Here is a 16329-nt window from a genome sequence, read left to right on the forward strand (position 1 = left end):
AAATGAAGATATTAGACAATTTTATGATTGCACATGGTAAAGAATGTGATTAAAGGCTCTTTCCTATTTCAAAAGTTTTAGTTTTCGAGGGTAATAGCTACGTATGTTGAAAAAATGAAGATATTAGACTATTTTATGATTGCAAATGGTAAAGAATGTGATTAAAGGCTCTTTTCCTATGTCAAAAGTTTTAGTTTTCGAGGGTAATAGCTACGTATGTTGAAAAAATGAAGATATTAGACTATTTTATGATTGCACATGGTAAAGAATGTGATTAAAGGCTCTTTTCCTATTTCAAAAGTTTTAGTTTTCGAGGGTAATAGCTACGTTGTTGAAAAAATGAAGATATTAGACATTTTATGATTGCACATGGTAAAGAATGTGATTAAAGGCTCTTTTCCTATTTCAAAAGTTTTAGTTTTCGAGGGTAATAGCTACGTATGTTGAAAAAATGAAGATATTAGACTATTTTATGATTGCAATGGTAAAGAATGTGATTAAAGGCTCTTTTCCTATTTCAAAAGTTTTAGTTTTCGAGGGTAATAGCTACGTATGTTGAAAAAATGAAGATATTAGACTATTTTATGATTGCAAATGGTAAAGAATGTGATTAAAGGCTCTTTTCCTATTTCAAAAGTTTTAGTTTTCGAGGATAATAGCTACATGTTGAAAAAATGAAGATATTAGACTATTTTATGATTCCGCATGGTAAAGAATGTGATTAAAGGCTCTTTTCCTATGTCAAAAGTTTTAGTTTTCGAGGGTAATAGCTACGTATGTTGAAAAAATGAAGATATTAGACAATTTTATGATTGCACATGGTAAAGAATGTGATTAAAGGCTCTTTTCCTATTTCAAAAGTTTTAGTTTTCGAGGGTAATAGCTACGTATGTTGAAAAAATGAAGATATTAGACTATTTTATGATTGCACATGGTAAAGAATGTGATTAAAGGCTCTTTTCCTATGTCAAAAGTTTTAGTTTTCGAGGGTAATAGCTACGTATGTTGAAAAAATGAAGATATTAGACTATTTTATGATTGCAAATGGTAAAGAATGTGATTAAAGGCTCTTTTCCTATGTCAAAAGTTTTAGTTTTCGAGGGTAATAGCTACGTATGTTGAAAAAATGAAGATATTAGACTATTTTATGATTGCAAATGGTAAAGAATGTGATTAAAGGCTCTTTTCCTATGTCAAAAGTTTTAGTTTTGAGGGTAATAGCTATGTCTGTTGAAAAAATGAAGATATTAGACTATTTTATGATTGCACATGGTAAAGAATGTGATTAAAGGCTCTTTTCCTATTTCAAAAGTTTTAGTTTTCGAGGGTAATAGCTACGTTGTTGAAAAAATGAAGATATTAGACTATTTTATGATTGCAAATGGTAAAGAATATTATTAAAGGCTCTTTTCCTATTTCAAAAGTTTTAGTTTTCGAGGGTAATAGCTACGTATGTTGAAAAAATGAAGATATTAGACTATTTTATGATTGCAAATGGTAAAGAATGTGATTAAAGGCTCTTTTCCTATGTCAAAAGTTTTAGTTTTCGAGGGTAATAGCTAAGTATGTTGAAAAAATGAAAATATTAGACTATTTTATGATTGCAAATGGTAAAGAATGTGATTAAAGGCTCTTTTCTATTTCAAAAGTTTTAGTTTTCGAGGGTAATAGCTACTTATGTTGAAAAAATGAAGATATTAGACTATTTTATGATTGCAAATGGTAAAGAATGTGATTAAAGGCTCTTTTCCCATGTCAAAAGTTTTAGTTTTCAAGGGTAATAGCTTTGTCTGTGGAAAAAATAAAGATATTAGACAATTTTATGATTGCACATGGTAAAGAATGTGATTAAAGGCTCTTTCCTATTTCGAAAGTTTTAGTTTTCGAGGGTAATAGCTACGTATGTTGAAAAAATGAAGATATTAGACTATTTTATCATTGCAAATGGTAAAGAATGTGATTAAAGGCTCTTTTCCTATGTCAAAAGTTTTAGTTTTCGAGGGTAATAGCTACGTATGTTGAAAAAATGAAGATATTAGACTATTTTATGATTGCAAATGGTAAAGAATGTGATTAAAGGCTCTTTTCCTATGTCAAAAGTTTTAGTTTTCGAGGGTAATAGCTACATCTGTTGAAAAAATGAAGAATATTAGACTATTTTATGATTGCACATGGTAAAGAATGTGATTAAAGGCTCTTTTCCTATTTCAAAAGTTTTAGTTTTCGAGGGTAATAGCTTTGTTGAAAAAATGAAGATATTAGACATTTTATGATTGCACATGGTAAAGAATGTGATTAAAGGCTCTTTTCCTATTTCAAAAGTTTTAGTTTTCGAGGGTAATAGCTACGTATGTTGAAAAAATGAAGATATTAGACTATTTTATGATTGCAAATGGTAAAGAATGTGATTAAAGGCTCTTTTCCTATGTCAAAAGTTTTAGTTTTCGAGGGTAATAGCTACGTATGTTGAAAAAATGAAGATATTAGACTATTTTATGATTGCAAATGGTAAAGAATGTGATTAAAGGCTCTTTTCCTATGTCAAAAGTTTTAGTTTTCGAGGGTAATAGCTACATATGTTGAAAAAATGAAGATATTAGACAATTTTATTATTACACATGGTAAAGAATGTGATTAAAGGCTCTTTTCCTATTTCAAAAGTTTTAGTTTTCGAGGGTAATAGCTACGTATGTTGAAAAAATGAAGATATTAGATTATTTTGGGATTGCACATGGTAAAGAATGTGATTAAAGGCTCTTTTCCTATGTCAAAAGTTTTAGTTTTCGAGGGTAATATTTACGTATGTTGGAAAAATGAAGATATTAGACTATTTTATGATTGTACATGGTAAAGAATGTGCTTAAAGGCTCTTTTCCTATGTCAAAAGTTTTAGTTTTCGAGGGTAATAGCTACGTATGTTGAAAAAATGAAGATATTAGACTATTTTATGATTGCAAATGGTAAAGAATGTGATTAAAGGCTCTAATCCTATTTCAAAAGTTTTAGTTTTTGAGGGTAATAGCTATGTCTGTTGAAAAAATGAAGATATTAGACTATTTTATGATTGCACATGGTAAAGAATGTGATTAAAGGCTCTTTTCCTATTTCAAAAGTTTTAGTTTTCGAGGGTAATAGCTACGTTTGTTGAAAAAATGAAGATATTAGACTATTTTATGATTGCAAATGGTAAAGAATGTGATTAAAGGCTCTTTTCCTATTTCAAAAGTTTTAGTTTTCGAGGGTAATAGCTACGTATGTTGAAAAAATGAAGATATTAGACTATTTTATGATTGCACATGGTAAAGAATGTGATTAAAGGCTCTTTTCCTATTTCAAAAGTTTTAGTTTTCGAGGGTAATAGCTAAGTATGTTGAAAAAATGAAAATATTAGACTATTTTATGATTGCAAATGGTAAAGAATGTGATTAAAGGCTCCTTTTCTATTTCAAAAGTTTTAGTTTTCGAGGGTAATAGCTACTTATGTTGAAAAAATGAAGATATTAGACTATTTTATGATTGCAAATGGTAAAGAATGTGATTAAAGGCTCTTTTCCCATGTCAAAAGTTTTAGTTTTCAAGGGTAATAGCTTTGTCTGTGGAAAAAATAAAGATATTAGACAATTTTATGATTGCACATGGTAAAGAATGTGATTAAAGGCTCTTTTCCTCTTTCGAAAGTTTTAGTTTTCGAGGGTAATAGCTACGTATGTGGAAAAAATGAAGATATTAGACTATTTTATCATTGCAAATGGTAAAGAATGTGATTAAAGGCTCTTTTCCTATGTCAAAAGTTTTAGTTTTCGAGGGTAATAGCTACGTATGTTGAAAAAATGAAGATATTAGACTATTTTATGATTGCAAATGGTAAAGAATGTGATTAAAGGCTCTTTTCCTATGTCAAAAGTTTTAGTTTTCGAGGGTAATAGCTACGTATGTTGAAAAAATGAAGAATATTAGACTATTTTATGATTGCAAATGGTAAAGAATGTGATTAAAGGCTCTTTTCTATTTCAAAAGTTTTAGTTTTCGAGGGTAATAGCTACGTATGTTGAAAAAATGAAGATATTAGACTATTTTATGATTGCAAATGGTAAAGAATGTGATTAAAGGCTCTTTTCCCATGTCAAAAGTTTTAGTTTTCAAGGGTAATAGCTTTGTCTGTGGAAAAAATGAAGATATTAGACAATTTTATGATTGCACATGGTAAAGAATGTGATTAAAGGCTCTTTTCCTATTTCGAAAGTTTTAGTTTTCGAGGGTAATAGCTACGTATGTTGAAAAAATGAAGATATTAGACTATTTTATCATTGCAAATGGTAAAGAATGTGATTAAAGGCTCTTTTCCTATGTCAAAAGTTTTAGTTTTCGAGGGTAATAGCTACGTATGTTGAAAAAATGAAGATATTAGACTATTTTATGATTGCAAATGGTAAAGAATGTGATTAAAGGCTCTTTTCCTATGTCAAAAGTTTTAGTTTTCGAGGGTAATAGCTACATCTGTTGAAAAAATGAGAATATTAGACTATTTTATGATTGCAAATGGTAAAGAATGTGATTAAAGGCTCTTTTTCTATTTCAAAAGTTTTAGTTTTCGAGGGTAATAGCTTTGTCTTCGGAAAAAATGAAGATATTAGACAATTTTATGATTGCACATGGTAAAGAATGTGATTAAAGGCTCTTTTCCTATTTCGAAAGTTTTAGTTTTCGAGGGTAATAGCTACGTATGTTGAAAAAATGAAGAAATTAGACTATTTTATGATTGCAAATGGTAAAGAATGTGATTAAAGGCTCTTTTCCTATGTCAAAAGTTTTAGTTTTCGAGATTAATAGCTACGTATGTTGAAAAAATGAAGAAATTAGACTATTTTATGATTGCACATGGTAAAGAATGTGATTAAAGGCTCTTTTCCTATGTCAAAAGTTTTAGTTTTCGAGGGTAATAGCTACATATGTTGAAAAAATGAAGATATTAGACAATTTTATTATTACACATGGTAAAGAATGTGATTAAAGGCTCTTTTCCTATTTCAAAAGTTTTAGTTTTCGAGGGTAATAGCTACGTATGTTGAAAAAATGAAGATATTAGATTATTTTGGGATTGCACATGGTAAAGAATGTGATTAAAGGCTCTTTTCCTATGTCAAAAATTCTAGTTTTCAAGGGTAATATTTACGTATGTTGGGAAAATGAAGATATTAGACTATTTTATGATTGTACATGGTAAAGAATGTGCTTAAAGGCTCTTTTCCTATGTCAAAAGTTTTAGTTTTCGAGGGTAATAGCTACGTATGTTGAAAAAATGAAGATATTAGACTATTTTATGATTGCAAATGGTAAAGAATGTGATTAAAGGCTCTAATCCTATTTCAAAAGTTTTAGTTTTTGAGGGTAATAGCTATGTCTGTTGAAAAAATGAAGATATTAGACTTTTTTATGATTGCACATGGTAAAGAATGTGATTAAAGGCTCTTTTCCTATTTCAAAAGTTTTAGTTTTCGAGGGTAATAGCTACGTTTGTTGAAAAAATGAAGATATTAGACTATTTTATGATTGCAAATGGTAAAGAATGTGATTAAAGGCTCTTTTCCTATTTCAAAAGTTTTAGTTTTCGAGGGTAATAGCTACGTATGTTGAAAAAATGAAGATATTAGACTATTTTATGATTGCACATGGTAAAGAATGTGATTAAAGGCTCTTTTCCTATTTCAAAAGTTTTAGTTTTCGAGGGTAATAGCTAAGTATGTTGAAAAAATGAAAATATTAGACTATTTTATGATTGCAAATGGTAAAGAATGTGATTAAAGGCTCCTTTTCTATTTCAAAAGTTTTAGTTTTCGAGGGTAATAGCTACTTATGTTGAAAAAATGAAGACATTAGACTATTTTATGATTGCAAATGGTAAAGAATGTGATTAAAGGCTCTTTTCCCATGTCAAAAGTTCTAGTTTTCAAGGGTAATAGCTTTGTCTGTGGAAAAAATAAAGATATTAGACAATTTTATGATTGCACATGGTAAAGAATGTGATTAAAGGCTCTTTTCCTCTTTCGAAAGTTTTAGTTTTCGAGGGTAATAGCTACGTATGTGGAAAAAATGAAGATATTAGACTATTTTATCATTGCAAATGGTAAAGAATGTGATTAAAGGCTCTTTTCCTATGTCAAAAGTTTTAGTTTTCGAGGGTAATAGCTACGTATGTTGAAAAAATGAAGATATTAGACTATTTTATGATTGCAAATGGTAAAGAATGTGATTAAAGGCTCTTTTCCTATGTCAAAAGTTTTAGTTTTCGAGGGTAATAGCTACATCTGTTAAAAAAATGAAAATATTAGACTATTTTATGATTGCAAATGGTAAAGAATGTGATTAAAGGCTCTTTTTCTATTTCAAAAGTTTTAGTTTTCGAGGGTAATAGCTACTTATGTTGAAAAAATGAAGATATTAGACTATTTTTTGATTGCAAATGGTAAAGAATGTGATTAAAGGCTCTTTTCCTATGTCAAAAGTTTTAGTTTTCAAGGGTAATATCTTTGTCTGTGGAAAAAATGAAGATATTAGACAATTTTATGATTGCACATGGTAAAGAATGTGATTAAAGGCTCTTTTCCTATTTCGAAAGTTTTAGTTTTCGAGGGTAATAGCTTACGTATGTTGAAAAAATGAAGATATTAGACTATTTTATGATTGCAAATGGTAAAGAATGTGATTAAAGGCTCTTTTCCTATGTCAAAAGTGTTAGTTTTCGAGATTAATAGCTACGTATGTTGAAAAAATGAAGAAATTAGACTATTTTATGATTGCACATGGTAAAGAATGTGATTAAAGGCTCTTTTCCTATGTCAAAAGTTTTAGTTTTCGAGGGTAATAGCTTTGTCAGTGGAAAAAATGAAGATATTAGACAATTCTATGATTGCACATGGTAAAGAATGTGATTAAAGGCTCTTTTCCTATTTCAAAAGTTTTAGTTTTCGAGGGAAATAGCTACGTATGTTGAAAAAATGAAGATATTAGACTATTTTATGATTGCAAATGGTAAAGAATGTGTTTCCTATTTCAAAAGTTTTAGTTTTCGAGGGTAATAGCTACGTATGTTGAAAAAATTAAGATATTAGACTATTTTGTGATTGCACATGGTAAAGAATGTGATTAAAGGCTCTTTTCCTATTTCAAAAGTTTTAGTTTTCGAGGGTAATAGCTAATTATGTTGAAAAAATGAAAATATTAGACTATTTTATGATTGCAAATGGTAAAGAATGTGATTAAAGGCTCTTTTTCTATTTCAAGAGTTTTAGTTTTCGAGGGTAATAGCTATGTCTTTGGAAAAAATGAAGATATTAGACTATTTTATGATTGCACATGGTAAAGAATGAGATTAAAGGCTCCTTTCCTATGTCAAAGGTTTTAGTTTTCGAGGGTAATAGCTACGTATGTTGAAAAAATGAAGATATTAGACAATTTTATGATTGCACATGGTAAAGAATGTGCTTAAAGGCTCTTTTCCTATTTCAAAAGTTTTAGTTTTCGAGGGTAATAGCTACGTATGTTGAAAAAATGAAGATATTAGACTATTTTATGATTGCAAATGGTAAAGAATGTGATTAAAGGCTCTTTTCCTATGTCAAAAGTTTTAGTTTTCGAGGGTAATAGCTACATATATTGAAAAAATGGAGATATTAGACTATTTTATGATTGCAAATGGTAAAGAATGTGATTAAAGGCTCTTTTCCTATGTCAAAAGTTTTAGTTTTCGAGGGTAATAGCTACGTATGTTGAAAAAATGAAGATATTAGACAATTTTATGATTGCACATGGTAAAGAATGTGATTAAAGGCTCTTTTCCTATTTCAAAAGTTTTAGTTTTCGAGGGTAATAGCTACGTATGTTGAAAAAATGAAGATATTAGATTATTTTAGGATTGCACATGGTAAAGAATGTGATTAAAGGCTCTTTTCCTATGTCAAAAGCTTTAGTTTTCGAGGGTAATATTTACGTATGTTGGAAAAATGAAGATAATAGACTATTTTATGATTGCACATGGTAAAGAATGTGCTTAAAGGCTCTTTTCCTATGTCAAAAGTTTTAGTTTTCGAGGGTAGGGGAGAGTCGGGTAAGACGGACCGGGGGGCAAGACGGACCTTTTGTCATTGCTCGACTTGAGCGTCACCTTTTTATCACTTGTAGAGCTAGAAACAACTGCCATCTAGTGGCAAGTTTCGGAGCGAAGTCTGAGAGTTGAAGCCAATCTTGTCTTCGAGAAAAATATTTTTATTCGTTTTCACATTCTCGAAACCGGCTTTTGAGGTAAATGTTTTTCTATTCTGGTGTTTCTAATGTTCTGTTTTATACTGTGGTAATTTTTCTTACAAATATGGAGGTCTAGGAGAGTGTGTGAGACATTAATTTTTTTCATTGCAGCGCCATCTTATGTTATAATTTTTAACTATTCCGAAAAAGCAGGTTTAGGGTAAGATGGACCACAGAGACAGCGAGTAAGACGGACCGGTCCGTCTTGCCCCCTATCATCTGGGATCTTTTTCGAAGTTATTATTTTTTACGTATTTTGTGAATATTGTGTTGCATTTATTGTTCCCGCATGTCAATTAGAAATATATTAAGCTGTCTCTCTTTTGCAGAATGGGAAAGTATACTAAGAAAACCACCAGCGGTCTCCACGACCAGGACTTACTGAGAGCAGCTGCTATGCGAGTTAAATCTGGTTCGCCGCTTCGCAAAGTTTCGAAAGAGGTTGGTTTGCCACGAAGCACAGTGCGAAGAGCAGTTGCAAAACTCGACGCAGCAGAACATCCCCAATCAGTGGAGTTGGCAACTACCTTCAACTTTAAAAGTGTGTTCTCAGCAAACGAAGAGATACTTCTGAAGGACTATATGATCACGGCATAGCACATGCATCATGGACTTACGAAAAAGGTAGCAGGTCAGCTTGCATATGAATATGCCCAGGCCAAAGGGAAGAATATGCCGAAGAACTGGACTGAAAATAAGTGTGCAGGAAAAGACTGGATGAATAGATTTATGAGTCGTGTTGGGCTTTCCCTAAGGTCCTCCGAAGCGACAAGCCTTGCCAGAGCCACCAGCTTCAACAGGCGAATCCTTGTCAGCGAATTCTTCAATAATTTAGAAGAGCTGCTTATAAAGCACAAATATCCGCCAAATAGAATATACAATCTTGACGAGACTGGAGTAACCACCGTTCAGAAGACACCAAAGGTGGTTGCAGAAAAGGGATCAAAGCAAGTTGGACGCATTACTTCGGCTGAGCGAGGGACGCTGGTAACAGTCGTAGGGTGTATCAACGCAGCTGGCCAGTCGATAGCCCCTTTCTTTGTCTTTCCACGAGCGAACTGGCTTCAAAGTTTTCTCAATGGCACGCCCCTTGGAAGCACAGGAAAATGCCAGCCGTCTGGATGGATGACAGCCGAAATCCTCCCGGATATGATACGCCATCTGATCTCCCAAACCAGTTGCTCGCCCACAAATCGACTTCTGCTGATTATGGATAACCATGATTCGCACGTCTAAAAGCGTGGTTAATCTTTGCTGAGAAAACGGCATTGAAGTCTTAACGCTTTTGCCACATTGCAGTCACAAGCTGCAGCCTCTTGATGTTGCTGTGTATGGGCCATTCAAGCGATACTACAATGAAGCAGCTAACTCGTGGATGATTTCGAACCCAAACAGGAGGATTACCATTTATGAAATCGGAATATTCGTTGGAATTGCTTTTCCAAGAGTTTTCGTCATGGAAAACGTACTAAGCGGGTTCCAAAAAACAGGAATATACCCTTTCAATAGGAACGTTTTCCAAGATCACGACTTTCTCAGCGCCTTTGTGACAGACCAACCAGCACCAGAGACGTCTCCATGACAGGCCAGTCTGCAGTTCCATCAACCAGCCCTGGCGACGAGAGCTTGAATAACGACGTTCTGCCAACTACCAGTAGCTCAGTGATTTCTGCGACTATGCCAGTGACTCCAGAGTCGGTTCGTCCTCACACTAAGGCGAGTTTCTATGCAAGAGACGGAAAAACGTCTAGGAAAAGAACAAAGTCCAAAATTCTGACGAACACACCTGAAAAAAACAGACTGGAAGAAGAATTTGAGTTGAAAAGAAAAAATCAGAAAAGAAAGCTCAAAGAAAACGGCCTGAAAAGAGAAACCTCTCCAAACAGCCTGGGAACGGGGAAGACAGCTTCGATGAACATATCGCGCTGGATGATGAAAGTGATGACAGCTTGCATTTGGATGGGTCAGAGGAGGAGGAGTTTCTTGATGGAACCGAACCAAAAAGTGGGATTTCGTGGTTGTGAAAGTGCCGACCAAGAAGAGCTTCAGGAATTATGTTGGAGTTGTGTGTGATTGTGAATCTGATGGTTTCCAAGTTCAGTTTTGGAAGCGATTAGCTCCATCGAGCTTTTGAAATAGGAAAAGAGCCTTTAATCACATTCTTTACCATTTGCAATCATCAAATAGTCTAATATCTTGATTTTTTCAACATACGTAGCTATTACCCTCGAAAACTAAAACTTTTGAAATAGGAAAAGAGCCTTTAATCACATTCTTTACCATTTGCAATCATAAAATAGTTTAATATCTTCATTTTTTCCACAGACAAAGCTATTACCCTCGAAAACTAAAACTTTTGAAATAGGAAAAGAGCCTTTAATCACATTCTTTAGGATTTGCAATCATAAAATAGTCTAATATCTTCATTTTTTCCACAGACCTAGCTATTACCCTCGAAAACTAAAACTTTTGAAATAGGAAAGAGCCTTTAATCACATTCTTTACCTTGTGCAATCATAAAATTGTCTAATATCTTCATTTTTTCCACAGACAAAGCTATTACCCTCGAAAACTAGAACTTTTGACATAGGAAAAGAGGGTTTAATCACATTCTTTACCATTTGCAATCATAAAATAGTTTAATATCTTCATTTTTTCCACAGACAAAGCTATTTCCCTCAAAAACTAAAACTTTTGAAATAGGAAAAGAGCCTTTAATCACATTCTTTACCATTTGAAATTATAAAATAGTCTAATATCTTCATTTTTTCAACATACGTAGCTATTACCCTCGAAAACTAAAACTTTTGAAATAAGAAAAGAGACTTTAATCACATTCTTTACCATGTGCAATCATAAAATTGTCTAATATCTTCATTTTTTCCACAGACAAAGCTATTACCCTCGAAAACTAGAACTTTTGACATAGGAAAAGAGGGTTAATCACATTCTTTACCTTGTGCAATCATAAAATTGTCTAATATCTTCATTTTTTCCACAGACAAAGCTATTTCCCTCAAAAACTAAAACTTTTGAAATAGGAAAAGAGCCTCTAATCACATTCTTTACCACTTGCAATCATAAAATAGTCTAATATCTTCATTTTTTCAACATACGTAGCTATTACCCTCGAAAACTACAACTTTTGAAAGAGGAAAAGAGCCTTTAATCACATTCTTTACCATGTGCAATCATAAAATAGTCTAATATCTTCATTTTTTCAACATTCGTAGCTATTACCCTCGAAAACTAAAACTTTTGAAATAGGAAAAGAGCCTTTAATCACATTCTTTACCATGTGCAATCATAAAATTGTCTAATATCTTCATTTTTTCAACATACGTAGCTATTACCCTCGAAAACTAAAACTTTTGAAATAGGAAAAGAGCCTTTAATCACATTCTTTACCATGTGCAATCATAAAATTGTCTAATATCTTCATTTTTTCAACGTACGTAGCTATTACCCTCGAAAACTAAAACTTTTGAAATAGGAAAAGAGCCTTTAATCACATTCTTTACCATTTGCAATCATGAAATAGTCTAATATCTTCATTTTTTCAACATACGTAGCTATTACCCTCGAAAACTAAAACTTTTGAAATAGGAAAAGAGACTTTAATCACATTTTTTACCATTTGCAATCATAAAATTGTCTAATATCTTCATTTTTTCCACAGACAAAGCTATTACCCTCGAACACTAGAACTTTTGACATAGGAAAAGAGCCTTTAATCACATTCTTTACCTTGTTCAATCATAAAATTGTCTAATATCTTCATTTTTTGCACAGACAAAGGTATTTCCCTCAAAAACTACAACTTTTGAAATAGGAAAAGAGCCTCTAATCACATTCTTTACCATTTGCAATCATAAAATAGTCTAATATCTTCATTTTTTCAACATACGTAGCTATTACCCTTGAAAACTAAAACTTTTGAAATAGGAAAAGAGCCTTTAATCACATTCTTTACCATGTGCAATCATAAAATAGTCTAATATCTTCATTTTTTCAACATACGTAGCTATTACCCTCGAAAACTAAAACTTTTGAAATAGGAAAAGAGCCTTTAATCACATTCTTTACCATGTGCAATCATAAAATTGTCTAATATCTTCATTTTTTCAACATACGTAGCTATTATCCTCGAAAACTAAAAATTTGAAATAGGAAAAGAGCCTCTAATCACATTCTTTACCATTTGCAATCATAAAATAGTCTAATATCTTCATTTTTTCAACATACGTAGCTATTACCCTCGAAAACTAAAACTTTTGAAATAGGAAAAGAGCCTTTAATCACATTCTTTACAATGTGCAATCATAAAATTGTCTAATATCTTCATTTTTTCAACGTACGTAGCTATTACCCTCGAAAACTAAAACTTTTGAAATAGGAAAAGAGCCTTTAATCACATTCTTTACCATTTGCAATCATGAAATTGTCTAATATCTTCATTTTTTCAACATACGTAGCTATTACCCTCGAAAACTAAAACTTTTGAAATAGGAAAAGAGACTTTAATCACATTCTTTACCATGTGCAATCATAAAATTGTCTAATATCTTCATTTTTTCCACAGACAAAGCTATTACCCTCGAACACTAGAACTTTTGACATAGGAAAAGAGCCTTTAATCACATTCTTTACCTTGTTCAATCATAAAATTGTCTAATATCTTCATTTTTTGCACAGACAAAGGTATTTCCCTCAAAAACTAAAACTTTTGAAATAGGAAAAGAGCCTCTAATCACATTCTTTACCATTTGCAATCATAAAATAGTCTAATATCTTCATTTTTTCAACATACGTAGCTATTACCCTCGAAAACTAAAACTTTTGAAATAGGAAAAGAGCCTTTAATCACATTCTTTACCATGTGCAATCATAAAATAGTCTAATATCTTCATTTTTTCAACATACGTAGCTATTACCCTCGAAAACTAAAACTTTTGAAATAGGAAAAGAGCCTTTAATCACATTCTTTACCATGTGCAATCATAAAATTGTCTAATATCTTCATTTTTTCAACATACGTAGCTATTATCCTCGAAAACTAAAAATTTGAAATAGGAAAAGAGCCTTTAATCACATTCTTTACCATTTGCAATCATAAAATAGTCTAATATCTTCATTTTTTCAACATACGTAGCTATTACCCTCAAAAACTAAAACTTTTGAAATAGGAAAAGAGCCTTTAATCACATTCTTTACCATGTGCAATCATAAAATAGTCTAATATCTTCATTTTTTCCACAGACCTAGCTATTACCCTCGAAAACTAAAACTTTTGAAATAGGAAAAGAGCCTTTAATCACATTCTTTACGATTTGCAATCATAAAATAGTCTAATATCTTCATTTTTTCAACATACGTAGCTATTACCCTCGAAAACTAAAACTTTTGAAATAGGAAAAGAGCCTTTAATCACATTCTTTACCATGTGCAATCATAAAATAGTCTAATATCTTCATTTTTTCAACATACGTAGCTATTACCCTCGAAAACTAAAACTTTTGAAATAGGAAAAGAGCCTTTAATCACATTCTTTACCATGTGCAATCATAAAATTGTCTAATATCTTCATTTTTTCAACATACGTAGCTATTATCCTCGAAAACTAAAAATTTGAAATAGGAAAAGAGCCTCTAATCACATTCTTTACCATTTGCAATCATAAAATAGTCTAATATCTTCATTTTTTCAACATACGTAGCTATTACCCTCGAAAACTAAAACTTTTGAAATAGGAAAAGAGCCTTTAATCACATTCTTTACAATGTGCAATCATAAAATTGTCTAATATCTTCATTTTTTCAACGTACGTAGCTATTACCCTCGAAAACTAAAACTTTTGAAATAGGAAAAGAGCCTTTAATCACATTCTTTACCATTTGCAATCATGAAATTGTCTAATATCTTCATTTTTTCAACATACGTAGCTATTACCCTCGAAAACTAAAACTTTTGAAATAGGAAAAGAGACTTTAATCACATTCTTTACCATGTGCAATCATAAAATTGTCTAATATCTTCATTTTTTCCACAGACAAAGCTATTACCCTCGAACACTAGAACTTTTGACATAGGAAAAGAGCCTTTAATCACATTCTTTACCTTGTTCAATCATAAAATTGTCTAATATCTTCATTTTTTGCACAGACAAAGGTATTTCCCTCAAAAACTAAAACTTTTGAAATAGGAAAAGAGCCTCTAATCACATTCTTTACCATTTGCAATCATAAAATAGTCTAATATCTTCATTTTTTCAACATACGTAGCTATTACCCTCGAAAACTAAAACTTTTGAAATAGGAAAAGAGCCTTTAATCACATTCTTTACCATGTGCAATCATAAAATAGTCTAATATCTTCATTTTTTCAACATACGTAGCTATTACCCTCGAAAACTAAAACTTTTGAAATAGGAAAAGAGCCTTTAATCACATTCTTTACCATGTGCAATCATAAAATTGTCTAATATCTTCATTTTTTCAACATACGTAGCTATTATCCTCGAAAACTAAAAATTTGAAATAGGAAAAGAGCCTTTAATCACATTCTTTACCATTTGCAATCATAAAATAGTCTAATATCTTCATTTTTTCAACATACGTAGCTATTACCCTCAAAAACTAAACTTTTGAAATAGGAAAAGAGCCTTTAATCACATTCTTTACCATGTGCAATCATAAAATAGTCTAATATCTTCATTTTTTCCACAGACCTAGCTATTACCCTCGAAAACTAAAACTTTTGAAATAGGAAAAGAGCCTTTAATCACATTCTTTACGATTTGCAATCATAAAATAGTCTAATATCTTCATTTTTTCAACATACGTAGCTATTACCCTCGAAAACTAAAACTTTTGAAATAGGAAAAGAGCCTATAATCACATTCTTTACCATTTGCAATCATAAAATAGTCTAATATCTTCATTTTTTCAACATACGTAGCTATTACCCTCGAAAACTAAAACTTTTGAAATAGGAAAAGAGCCTTTAATCACATTCTTTACCATGTGCAATCATAAAATAGTCTAATATCTTCATTTTTTCCACAGACCTAGCTATTACCCTCGAAAACTAAAACTTTTGAAATAGGAAAGAGCCTTTAATCACATTCTTTACCTTGTGCAATCATAAAATTGTCTAATATCTTCATTTTTTTCCACAGACAAAGCTATTTACCTCAAAAACCAAAACTTTTGAAATAGGAAAAGAGCCTTTAATCACATTCTTTACCATTTGCAATTATAAAATAGTCTAATATCTTTATTTTTTCAACATACGTAGCTATTACCCTTGAAAACTAAAACTTTTGAAATAAGAAAAGAGACTTTAAGCACATTCTTTACCATGTGCAATCATAAAATTGTCTAATATCTTCATTTTTTCCACAGACAAACCTATTACCCTCGAAAACTAGAACTTTTGACATAGGAAAAGAGCCTTTAATCACATTCTTTACCTTGTGCAATCATAAAATTGTCTAATATCTTCATTTTTTCCACAGACAAAGCTATTTCCCTCAAAAACTAAAACTTTTGAAATAGGAAAAGAGCCTCTAATCACATTCTTTACCATTTGCAATCATAAAATAGTCTAATATCTTCATTTTTTCACCATACGTAGCTATTACCCTCGAAAACTAAAACTTTTGAAATAGGAAAAGAGCCTTTAATCACATTCTTTACCATGTGCAATCATAAAATAGTCTATATCTTCATTTTTTCAACATACGTAGCTATTACCCTCGAAAACTAAAACTTTTGAAATAGGAAAAGAGCCTTTAATCACATTCTTTACCATGTGCAATCATAAAATTGTCTAATATCTTCATTTTTTCAACATACGTAGCTATTACCCTCGAAAACTAAAACTTTTGAAATAGTAAAAAAAGCCTTTAATCACTTTCTTTACCATTTGCAATCATAAAAATGTCTAATATCTTCATTTTTTCAACATACGTAGCAATTACCCTCGAAAACTAAAACTTTTGAAATAGGAAAAGAGCCTTTAATCACA

The 16329-nt window shown here is 31.3% G+C and overlaps 1 protein-coding gene across 1 annotated transcript; it reads left to right on the forward strand.

Moving 5' to 3' along the window:
- The first annotated feature begins 8901 nt into the window (after positions 1-8901).
- On the forward strand, positions 8902-9537 carry LOC136042916 (uncharacterized). The gene has a single exon (XM_065727839.1). The coding sequence runs from the start codon at positions 8902-8904 to the stop codon at positions 9535-9537; it is 636 nt and encodes a 211-aa protein (XP_065583911.1).
- The last annotated feature ends 6792 nt before the right edge of the window (positions 9538-16329 follow it).

The sequence above is a fragment of the Artemia franciscana genome, unplaced genomic scaffold (assembly GCF_032884065.1).
Source record: "Artemia franciscana unplaced genomic scaffold, ASM3288406v1 Scaffold_2453, whole genome shotgun sequence".
In the NCBI taxonomy this organism is placed as follows: Eukaryota; Metazoa; Arthropoda; class Branchiopoda; order Anostraca; family Artemiidae; genus Artemia; species Artemia franciscana.

Coding starts and splice junctions, on each gene's coding strand:
- LOC136042916 (XM_065727839.1), top strand. CDS start 8,902: ATGCATCATGGACTTACGAAAAAGGTAGCAGGTCAGCTTGCATATGAA.